The sequence below is a fragment of the Saccostrea echinata genome, unplaced genomic scaffold (genome assembly GCF_033153115.1).
Source record: "Saccostrea echinata isolate AGI-Se365-2 ecotype Australia unplaced genomic scaffold, CSIRO_AGI_Sech_v1 ptg000049l, whole genome shotgun sequence".
Taxonomy (NCBI): domain Eukaryota; kingdom Metazoa; phylum Mollusca; class Bivalvia; order Ostreida; family Ostreidae; genus Saccostrea; species Saccostrea echinata.
In genome coordinates this window covers 1,436,581-1,449,058 of record NW_026889798.1, presented here as the reverse complement: position 1 = coordinate 1,449,058, position 12,478 = coordinate 1,436,581, and the positions used below count along the sequence as shown (strand labels likewise).

General features: G+C 34.4%; 2 protein-coding genes across 4 annotated transcripts in view; one reads left to right on the top strand and one right to left on the bottom strand.

Annotated features, from left to right (window-relative positions):
- Positions 1-12,478, top strand: part of LOC133203215 (synaptotagmin-7-like) — a 76,637-nt gene that overhangs the window by 22,944 nt on the left and 41,215 nt on the right. The gene's annotated exons all lie outside the window — the stretch shown is intronic.
- LOC133203309 (uncharacterized) lies at positions 133-1,398 on the bottom strand. The gene has a single exon (XM_061339118.1). It carries the CDS (start codon positions 1,396-1,398, stop codon positions 133-135), a length of 1,266 nt encoding a protein of 421 aa, XP_061195102.1.

The following is a 12,478-nucleotide window of genomic DNA, read 5'->3' as shown; positions in this document are numbered from 1 at the left end:
AAACATATTTACAAAATCATAAAGGCCAGATTTCATAAAACGCCTATTATGTCAATTATAATAGTTCTTTACTAAGTTGTATTATTGTTAAAGTTATGTACTGTCAGATTACCGTGCATATGGCTTCAAAAGTCAAATTTCCATGGAATTAGCGACTTCGTTTATTAGTTGTTCCATGATTGCGAATCTTTGAGGTCCAATATGGACTTCGCCCATCCATCTTGTAATGACGAAAGCTGTGTTGTGAATTTGATTTTCTCTCATGTATCGCAAAAGTCTGCGCCCTGCCCCATGTTCACAATCATCATGATAATTTTCGTGCACGGTACCATCTACTGTAGAAAATCTATAAACTAAGATGCGATTATCTGCACTTGCTGCATATGGATCTATTAAAACCTTGCTGTACATATTCTTGACATCCTCCACAGTCTTAACTCGAGCACCGAAAGCCATAAATTCCGAGCCGTCCTTTTTGATGGGGTCCGAGTTTTTTGTCTCAACTGAGTCTAGATGTTCTGTCTCTTCAGGCGTTACCAATAAGGCGTCCGCATTTGATAGAAATGGTATGTCATCTTTATAACTGGAGCCATTGGGCAAGATGATCTGATTCTTTTGAATCTTAACAGTGATGTTTTGGCTGCGCAAAGACTCTGCTGTATCATAAACCCTGTTTCGAGCGGATACAATGGATGCAGGTTGTTGTGTAGTAATAAAGAAGGGTAATGGTTGTTTGGCAATTTTCTTTAGCTTTTGAGCATTAAGAATTGTGTTAATTTTACTACGGTCGGTCAACTTTGCAGTAATGGATACAGGTCGGTCAGAATTGTATTGTGGGCGTGCCCCATTCCTATGAATCCTTACAAAACTAACATCCACCCCTAGAAGTTCTTTAAAAGTTACTGGCATTGATGTGGGTAGGTCCTCATTGGGTTCGTAAGGATAATTGTGAATAAGGATATTGTCTCGCATAGACCTTGACCTAAGATCCGTAACCTCGTGTTCCATAAGAGACATTTTTCTGTCCATTCGAATTACAACTGACCGTAGTAATTCCAGTTCTCTCCGCAGTTGAGTGTTTTCTTGACGTAGCAAAGATATGTCATCATAATTGCTCTCGCTTTGTTCTGCAACGTATTTTAATTTTGAAATTACGCTCTGATCACCCTCCCATAGATCATTTCTTATAGCTTCAACAGTTGTTTTAATGTCATCAATAGAGCGAGACTGAGAGCTGTCAACAATAGACCGATTAACGGTTGTTTCTTCTATCGGTTCGCTCTCACTTTTTTTACTGGGAGAACTAGGCGACTTTGTGTTACCTGGATTCTTCTGTGAACACTCCTCAGTCTGTTTTTTAGAACTTGCCCCGGTTTTCCTTCTCGTGTCTGACGGCATTGTAAATGCAGAAATATGCACAAATATCACAAATAACACTCTCCAGGCACAAAAGGACACAATAAACCAAGGTACGAATATTAAATCCTTCTAAAAATGCCCTAAATTGACCAAAAACTCTGGAGCTCAAATTAAGCCGCCATACCCTTAGATGTCACGTGACTTTTTTTTCTGATTACACAATATATTTTAACCCTCACGGTAGGTCAGTCGGTAGAGCGCTCGCTCCGTGATCGGAAAGTCGTGCGTTCGAATGACGGCCGCGACTGACCAGAGTCGATAAAAAATAGGTAGCAACTGTTCCTTCGCCAAACGCTCGGCACTTTGAAGTAAAAGTTGTGGGTCCTTCGGATGAGACCTTAAAAACCGAGGCCCCGTGTTACGGTAGGCGTTGGCACGGTAAAGAACCCTCACTGCTCAATAGCCCTGAGTGCGGAGTAAAGGTCTAAATTTGAAGCCCTTCACCGGTATATGGTGACGTCTCTATATGAGTGAAAAATTCTCGAACGTAAAACAACATAAAATCAATCAATCAATCACAATATGTTTTCCTGTAGTGACGTATTCTGAATTTATTGGATCTAGTTCTTTGATAAGAAAACAGGTCCTTAGTTACAAAATGATGGAAAGCTTTCCTAATGGTTTAGAAGCACTCATTAAAAATTACATTTTTTGGTTAATTTCTATGGAGACACTCCTAAAACTTCATTTGAAAGATTTTGATGTAAGGTTCACCCGATAGTCCTTTTTTCTCGGATTAATATAATATGTTTTAATAAATATAATATAAAATAATACACAAGATCTAATATAATGCTACAATTGTAATATAATTTATTTGAAATGTAAATGAAATTATTATCGATACTATTTATCCACAGTTGATTTCTGTTTCATTTTGTTTACATAAAAAGGGGAAAAACTTTGGTAAAAGAAATGGATCATTGATTTTTGCCCAACAGAATTTATAATGTTTTTGTATTTTTTTGAGAGAATGCATTTCGAAAAATTGCCTTACCTCTATATAAAACATATTTTTCGGTGAGCTTCTTGTTAAGTACCAAATAGAATAGACCTTTAACAAGTTGGGATCAATTGGGAAAAAAACAACTCTTTAGAATATAACATCACAAATGGGATTAAAAATGATAGTGCAAGAAAAAAATGTTTTAGCTATAAATTTCGTGAATTCGCATTATAATTAAACTTTTAGGCAGCAACTTGCGTAAACCATTTTTTTTATGTCCCAACTGTAAGGAGGTTGAGCCCTAGGAAGATCCTAAACTTCTTAGGGATCACTGTCATAAACGGTAGTGTTATAGAAAAATAAACATGCTTGCCAAAAGTTATTGCCTTCAATGCACATTTATGCAGATTTGTAAAATTCATAGCAAAAATGAAAGTTCTCATATATTTTTGCACTGTAAATTGATATCCTGTTTGGGATATTATATCCCAAACGGGCTATTATATCCCATTTGGGCAATTGGTCGATAAGGACCAACGTTTAACAGACGATATTACTTCAGTTTTTCTATCGTCAACTTTTCCTTGTTTATGTAGTATTATTCCATAATCACTATTACAGTGTACCTGCATATGATATTTATGTCTCCCACCTTTACTCATTAACATGCTATGAGTATCCCTAACCAAAATTTACTTTGTTAGCTATAGTTTTCTATAGTAAATACTTTGATACTTTGATTTACTATGAAACTTTACTTTAGAACTATTCTGAGATTTCAAAGATTCAGGTCTCAGAAGTTTGATAGTGATGTAAAATTTTGACATAATATGTGAATATACAAGTAAAAAGAGTATATCAAACATCTAAGAGTTTCAAAAGCGAAAATAAAATATTTTAACAAGGTAACTTGATGCATTTAAGGTTGAAAAATCCCCACTTTGTCAATGTGAAGAAAATACACCTTATGAGTAAAAGTGGGGAATGTTATGTTCTCTTTATTTATATTTCTCTGTCTGAAACTGATTTATATTTTTTCTGCTGTAAGACATATATATCAACAAAGCAAGAATAAAAAAATAACATCATAGCACACATTTTTATTCCACCAAGTTTCCGTCACAGGGACATCCATAATGTGAAAAACATTCCTGAAAATATTTGTTTTTAAGAGAAAAACTGTCCCTGAAACATTTCCGATTCCCTATTTGTTTTTAAACTCATGGAAACCACGGATTCTGGAGCTTCAAAACAGTTTCATTTCCTGTGAAACCTGGAGAATCCTCGAAATTTCCTTGAGACGAAACTTCTTGTTTTCCGACTTATGAAAACCCATGGAATCTAGTTTCCTATGATGGAAAACTAACTGGCGGCTTGAAAAACTGATTTTCATGGTAAGGGAAATGTCAGGGAGTTAAAGCGAAGTTGTTTCCGTGCCAAAGAAACCTTGTAGAATATAAATCTGAGGTTCCTCGTGGATTCCATATAGTTTTCTTGACCCAGAAACCTTTATTTTTATTTTTTTCCTGGTGCAAATGACATCAATTGACTTAGAGTAAGCAAGGAGAAGTTTGGGTTTGTGTGAATTGGGAAAGAAAATCAAGAGAAAATCTAACACTTTTGGAGAGGCAATCAATAATGCAGGATTGTTTTTAGATCGTAGGTTCTCTTCACTTAACCCTGTTTCGTTTTGTATCAGTACATTTGGTAATTTTTGTAGATGTATATACATATATGTTTTATTAAGGAACTGGCGTTTCTTTAATTGAGGGAAATGTTACTTTTTTAAGAAGTATATATATCAGACATCTTAGAATTTCAAAAGCGGAAATAAAATATTTATAAACAAGGTGATATGATGCTTTTAAGTTCGAAAAATTACCACTTTGTCAATGTTATAAAATACACCTTATGAGTAAATTTGGGGAATGTTTTTATTTACTTTATTCATAAATAAAAGAGGTTTTATTTATTATTTTTGAGATTGATATGTACAGAGGCATCTGTCTTCCATCGGATAAAAAGTATTTTTTTCCCTTTTCTCTTATTCTTCTTGGTTTCTTTGATTGTGCTAAATCTTTGCCTTCCATTATAATTATATTGTGTATACTTATCTTAAGGACAATTGCTACCACACAAAAAATGGATGCATTGATTGGAAAACGAGTAAACTTAAGCTTGTTTGACTTATATCAGTCATAAATGCTTATGACACATTCTTATGATAATAAGAATTTGTAGATTTTCTTATGATGTTCAAAATTCTCCATTTTCTCCTTTTTCTCTGTACTACATGTATTTTTAATATCACTTTTTAGGGAGCTATTGCTAAAATTTGAAAAAGAAAAATTAAACTTTATACTGGTTAAAAATCATTCTACTTATATAAACGTACGTTTATATGTTTTGTCGGTATTTAAAAAAAGATTTGTCAGTGTGAGCAAGAAAAACCGGCAAGGCGAACATGTTGCCGCTTGTAAGCGATATTCCGATTCTTAAAGACATCAATGTATATTGATGTTAATGACAGGGTATTCCTGTCCGATGTACATACATCACAGCACGGATGGAAATTTGATCTATAATTAATTGATATCTTGAAGATCATATACTGATCAAATATAGGCATGTTTTCGTAAGTTATTGATTTTTCTTTGGAGAGGTCGGCTTTCGCTTTTGATTACTTCTATGTTTTTAAAACAAATTAATCCTTGCTGATTTTTTTTTTTAAGAATGGTTTTCATTTCTTTGAAATTTAGTTTTTTTTTTACTGTGAAAGATAGTTGCTCAGTAAACTTAATTCCTTTGCGGAAGCAACCGATTGAAACTACAGCGAACATAAAAATAAAACTGCATATGTAGTATGTATAAATAAAATCTATTTTTAAATTGTGCAGTATTTTTACGTATATACGTTCCTGTCGTTATTTCACCAATAAAATCTGACAATGTACATGTATAGACCTTGTTTCGGATTTCTTTTTTTTTTAATCTATGCGCAATAATTCCTTAAAAGAGCAGGGCCTTGATTATGTGAAAAAAAGAAATTGTCCATTAAAATAAAAAAAATGTAATGACGACTATTCTTTGTTTTGTATCTTTTGGATCGTAAAGTTAACCCGACTGCCAAAATATCTACGTATTAATCAGATGGTTAATGTTCTTTATATGGGTAAGCTCATTTATTTATTTTTTGGAAGGGGGGTCACTCCTACATGTACCCCCTCTACGTCTTTGTTGAAGGGGTCCTACAGAATGACACCTAATTTCAATAATTACATCATATGAACACCAGTACCCCCATCTCAAAGAAGGATTTAAGATACTGTAAGTGTTATTCTTATCTAATGAACATGTGTATTGTCTACCTAATGCACCATGCTATTTTATTGATTGATTGATTATTTGTTGTTTAACGTCCCTCTCAAGATTTTTCACTCATATGGAGACGCCACTACTTGCCGGTGGAGGGCTACAAATTTTCACCTATACTCGACACTCAGGGCCATTGAGCAGTGAGGGATTTTTTTTCCTGCCAGCACTACTGCTACACGGGACCACGGTTTATATGGTCTCATCCGCAGGACCAGTCTCCACGTCCCGCAGTTGAATTCGAACCCGCGACTTAAGGATCAACTCCTTACTCCGCGACTCTAGTAGAGCAGACGCTCCAACCACTGCGCCACGCGGGCGACTGTTGCTTTTTTTTTAAATATTAAGTAATTTTGTCTATGTCATATTGTTAGTACAAATGTACATTCAGTTGAATTATTTAGCATTCTATTTGACCACCGGTCAATAGTTGGTAAATTTCAGACCGGATGTCTGTAGGGTTACTGGTCAGTAGTTGGACAATTTCGGACCGACAATCTATTGGACCGGCAGTGCCCATATACGCAGTGTATTATAAGTTTTAAAACAGTAATTGAATGACTGATCAGTCAATAGTCTAGACCAGAAAATGTTTTCTTGGTGTTTGGAATGACTTAATGTATTCTTTTGCCCTAAGCCGCTGGCCTCGGGCAATAGAACACGCTCTGTTCCCAACTTCTCGGGAAGAAATAGTCAGGTTTATTGACTGAACAGAGGTTAAATAACTGTATAATAGTTCTACTGGTTCTACAAAGCCTTTGTAGACGGAAAATATTACTTAAGAGCGATCTCTTACATATGAAATTTAATCTGTTCATTAGAAATTCTGGACAATTGAACCAATTGAGGACCTTAAAAAGATCATAGTAGTCCATCTCAATTTAATGAACAGGAGGAAGTGTCTCAGGAGTTGGTTGTAAATCAATATGTCTGTTGTCCACTGGTCGGCTTACAAGAACACTGAAGCCTGCGATGTTAGTCAGAATATCATCAATGAGATTCAGCGTTCGATAAATCTCATTCTTGTTTTTTTTTTTTTTTTTTTTTTTTTTTTTTTTTTTAAATATGGATTTTTCTCAGTAATTGCTTTACAAATGATATCGGAATAAGCCAATCAATTAAAAAATCTTTCGAATTTACAGACACTATTTCCATTTACAAGGCCCTAGGGAGATTACAAATAATTGTAGGGATTTCAAGGACGTGATTGAACTTTCCTTAGAAAATCGTTTCTGAAAGGTTAATTTCACTTTGGAAAAAAAATACTCTGTAAAGAATCTTTTTGAACTTCAAACTCTATCTTGTATACAATCACCACCCATGGCAAAACTGTTTCAAAACATTTTTATATAGAAAGACCATGTTCCTGTTATACAATGTTTGTATCCTCGCAAGGTTAGCAACGCAAAAAGGCACACGTTGAATGAAACATTCCTTTCAATTGTATATGCAGCTCAAAGAAGCACTACATTCGTTTGTGAACTAATTAAATGCACATTTTGGAAACAAGAATATTGCAACTAGTTATATAAACAAAGATGAACTCAAAATGTATGATAAATTTTGTTAGTCTGATTATAGTTTTATATTCAAGATTGGTCTGTTGCATGCTGGAACTTGCTCTCCTTTTTGCCTAAATGCAATTAAAAATATCATGAGCACCGTTCTCTCTAGATTGTCTTCCACACATTTTTTTAATTTATAAGTGGTGTGCATGCTTTGAGTTATGCGTTGTCTTCTTAATTTGACCCAAAATGTATTTTTCTTTTATTTAAATTAGGCCCAAGGATCATGACAAACTTGAATCAAGTTTTTTATTACCTGCAAGAATTCAATTAATTGTCAACTTTATCTCTGAATTGGCGGATAACAGAACTTTTGTGATGCAAAAGCGAAAAATATTTCTGCTGTGCATTTTTGACTTGTACAACATTTCAGTACACTATAAAAGATTTTGACTTATTTTTTTCTTTTATTTTGCGGAACTACATGATAAATAATTACAAATCATTTTCTGGAAAATACTGAACAAGCACACTTCACACACAAAATGTTTTTTTTTTCATATGTCCTGATAAGCACAAGAGAACCTCTCATACGCAATCCAGTTGTCTGGGAAAGAGCCCCGTTTGACACACAGTTTAAAACATTCAGAGTAGTATAAAGAAGACCTTCTAAATAGTTGAATAAATATCAATCAAGAAAATAATAAAAAAAATTACAATAGAATTGCTCCGTCAAATTTTTTGCATAGTAGGAATACATTTTTTTCTCAAAATGTTCATTTGTGTTCAAAAAAGTATGTTAGGTTTAAAAGTTGGTTAAAAAGTTTTTTGAGCTATATATGGTAATTTTTGGCTTATATGAGGCAAGCTTAAGTGAACTTCACTTATTTAGGTCGTTCTTCTATCCGTCTGTCCGTAGGTCTGCTTACCGTCACACTTTCGACTTCTCTGGAATCAGGGGCCATTTTCGAGATTCAATTATGACACATGCAATTAGAAAAGGTATTCATTCTTGTTTTTTCAAGGGTACGAATAAGCCTACCACTAAGGGAAGATAAATAATATGATGGGGCCATTTAAAAAATTTTAAAATCACTGGGCCGAAAAAGGCAATTATTTCAAGAAAAAGCTTTGTTATATTTTTTTTTACTCAATTTTGTTTAAATCATGGCCCCTGAGACCAGAAGGGGAGAGGTAGGGGGCGTTCTTAACAATAAATACATAGAAGTAAACCATTATATATTCTCTTCTAAAAACCGGTAAGGACTACCTGTATATTAGATCAAAGCAAGTATTCTTATATCTATTGAGTTTTGTTCCAGTTATGGCCTTAATTAGGGAAAATTTAAGGATTTGTTTACAAGAGGGGTCAAGATTCTACATTTGAATATGATATAAAGAATCAAAATTCGAATCTTTTTCTTAAGAGCAGCATAGCACCAATAAGTTAATAATGAATTACCAAATGTGTTTCCGTATCTTTTAATTTTTCTTTTGTTCTTACACTGGTAATTTAATTATCTGTAAATCTAACTGGCTTTCATTCAGACTTTGACAAATGTGAATCATAAGAAAAATTGAAGCAGTTCAATTGCTATTTCAACTTTAACTGAATAGAAAACATCCACAGCTAGAAAAAAAAAATCTTAAGAACATTCGTTTGCTTAGAAAATACGTAAAAGAACAGGCATAATGCATAATAATTATCAAACCGATTCACACTTCTTGTACGGCATTGAGAAATCCTCTCTTTTATCCGTGTTCGGATCATTGACTATGACTAGATACCAACGTTCTTTCGCATACTTGCTTTGTAATTGGTAATGAGATTTGCTTTCATCGAAAGCGTAAAGAAATCTATAATTTTATTTAGTTGGTGTAAAACTCGGGGGAAACTTTCTCTGCTTAAGCGGGTTACATTTTTGCGTTGAGTGTTAAATGTTGTTAGATTTTTTATCATGTCAAGTTTTTGTGGCTTATTTTAACTCTATTCCTATGACTCCTAGCTACATGTATATTACAAATTCTTTTGAAAGTCTGTCGAAGTAATGCATGCAATTATATTAAAATATTTACATTTTAGAGAGAGGTATATGTATCCCCCGTCACGTGTAGCTCAGTCGGAAGGTCGTGTGTTCGAATGACGGCCGCGACTGACCTAAGTCGATAAAAGAAAGGTATTTTCTTCGCCAAGCGCTCGGCACTTTGAAGTGAAAGTTGCGGGTCTTGCGGATGACACCTTAAAAACAGAGGCCCTGTGTCGCGGCAGGCGTTGGCACAATAAAGAACCCTCACTGCTCAGTGGCTCTGAGTGCTGAGTAAAGGTCTAAATTTGAAGCCCTTCACCGGTATATGGTGACGCCTCTAGATGAGTGAAACATTCTCGAACGGGACGTAAAACAACATTCAATCAACCTTTCTACAGATTTTGTATAGAATACATTCAAACATATTCATGTTCATGTTGTTTTCTGTTTTTCAAGGAATTTAAGTTTTTATTCGTTTTTTTAGTTGATGACTGTATGTTTCGTTTTTTTTGTTTTTTGTTTTTTGTTTGCTTTGTTTTTTTTTTTTTTTTGTTTTTTTTTTTTTTGTTTTTGTTTTTTTTTTACTTAATTGCTGTTTTAGTTGTTGTTTTGTTTCTTTGTTTTTGTTTTGTTATTTACACATACGTTTGTCTTTGTTTGCTTGGTAATATAAGCAGAAGATTTTTCGAGATAAAAAAAAAGAAATGCCTTTTTATTGCTAGTAACGATGCAGAGTTAATCATAAAAAATAGGCATACATGAGATCGTGGATAAAACTGAGACTTTATTGTTAAGGAAATGGTTAAAACTCAGTAATTAAGAAGTAAGCAGACACTTTCACTCCACGCTTATTGGTTTTGATTTCTTCCTTGTACTGCTCAATTGATTACTTCCTTCAGTTAGTCAAGAGGGGTTTCTTTAATTTAATCGGTATTTTTTCCGTATATTTATCCAGTAGAGTAATTAGTCTAAGAACTGTTAGAAGGAAAGGGGGGAAAACAATCATGCCAGTTGATACTTAAAGTAAGTTCCGGATAAAGGGAGTTTATTTTGTTCTCTGTAAGTGCAGTGCTTGACCACATCTGAAGTTTTCAGATACGGTGATACCTCGTTGTAACCATAGTCTGTGTAACCTGTGCTTTTGACATGCTTAACAGATGTATATTTTTCAAAATTGGTCATTTTTTATTGATTCAACTGGAGACATCTGGGGGATTGGGTAATGCGAGGTGGAGCTGCCTGCTTCAAATTTCTGCATTCAGAGTGCTTTATAAACATTTACAACGATTTTATATTGGGACAGATTAGTAGGTGACATCCTCTTTTTTCTTGCAACGGAACTTGTCATTGTAAGAAAAAAAGTAGATCTAGAACATAGTCTTCTCCTTTAACTGAAACACATTTTCGAAGTAAAAGGAGATGGGTGAACAAGGCGCGCAGAAAGTTCTCATTATTGAAATTGATGAAATGATGATAAAACTTTTCTGAGGAAAATTTTCTCAGCAAAAATTATTCTGTTATTTAAAAATAGTAAGGTTTTTGAGGGGATTGAACCCTAGCAATAAAAATCCTGAGTATCATTTTCCTTTGAGACTAACGCCCTAACCACTACACTACACAACTCCTGATGAATTGTGGCATTTAAATCATGTTTGTGATATGACCCTTGACCAAATGTTGTGTCATAGAAGTGTATTTTTAAGGTATAGTGGGTCTTTGCTCCATGTTTTTGTTGACAACAAAATGTATATTTTTTCGCAAATTTTGAGGATAAACTTTGAAAAATATGGAGCGAAGACCCACCCATATCAAAAATTGTGTTATAGTATGAGAAAATGATAATTTTTGCCCTCTGTAGTGTGTGTATGTTATTTCATAGACAAATAATTTCAATCTTAGTGAAATTTTTGCAATTCGTGGAGATTTTACATAAAGTATTCTTTAATTTTAGTAAAATATCAAAAAAAAATTTTGTTATTATTGAGATCTAATTTTTACTTTCATGTTTGTTGCACTATAGGCATAGCGCTCGCCTTGTTCGCCCATCTTCTTTATGGGTTGCAATGAAAAAAGCTAAATCGTTTATGTATATGTGAAGTTAATTCCTTCAACTCTGTTTCGAGTTTTGTATAAGTTTTGGGCAACTCTCTGAAGTACATGTAGCCATATATTTGATAAGCAATATTTTCTTTCTCTTCCTTTAGAAGGAATTCTTTAAAAAAGCGTTCTGGATTCTAAAGCGACTGTGAATCTTACAAATCCGATCATTTTTTAGCTCACCTCAACGAAGTTGGGGGAGCTTATGTAATACCCTCGGTGTCGACGTCAAAGTACTTCTATGGCCTATTTTAGTCAGAGATACATGGAGGATGCTTCTAGTGTGTTTCATTGTACCAGTCAAGGTTTCGGATGCTGCAATTTCATCGAAAGAATGACCAGTTAAATGTTTTTGGAGCAGGTTAAAGTTTTTGGAGCAGGTCTCATTTCCAAGTACATGTAACATAAGCCCTATATTGAACAAACTTGCATGGATGATACATCTAAGGATCCACACTACTGAACTTGCTTCGGATGCTGGATCTGACCTACATTTTCTGGATGAGTGACTAGGCTAAAGTTTTTGGAATAGGTCTCATTTCCAAGAACCTGGTAACTATTGGCCCTATATTGACCAAACTTGCATGGATGATTCATCTAAGGATGCACACTACTGGACTTGCTTCGGATGCTGGATCTGACCTATATTTTCCGGATGAGTGACCAGATTAAGGTTTTTGGAGCAGATGTCATTTCCAAGTCACTAAAAGCCCTATATTGACCAAACTTGCATGGATGATACATCTAAGGATGCACACTACTGGACTTGCTTCGGATGCTGAATCTGACCTATATTTTCCTGGATGAGTGACCAGGTTAAGGTTTTTGGAGCAGATGTCATTTCCAAGTCACTAAAAGCCCTATATTGACCAAACTTGCATGGATGATACATCTAAGGATGCACACTACTGGACTTGCTTGGGATGCTGGATCTGACCTAAATTTTCCGTTTGAGTGACCAGGTTAAAGTTTTAGAGCAGATCTCATTTCCAAGTAACTATAAGGCCTATCTGAACCAAACTTGCATGGATGATGCATCAAGTGACGAACAATCTCAAAACTCATTTCGGATGCTGGATTTGACTTACATTTTGTATCATTTTTATAATATA

Excerpts from the sequence above, each read along its gene's own strand:
- LOC133203309 (XM_061339118.1), bottom strand. The coding sequence starts at position 1,398 with ATGCCGTCAGACACGAGAAGGAAAACCGGGGCAAGTTCTAAAAAACAG.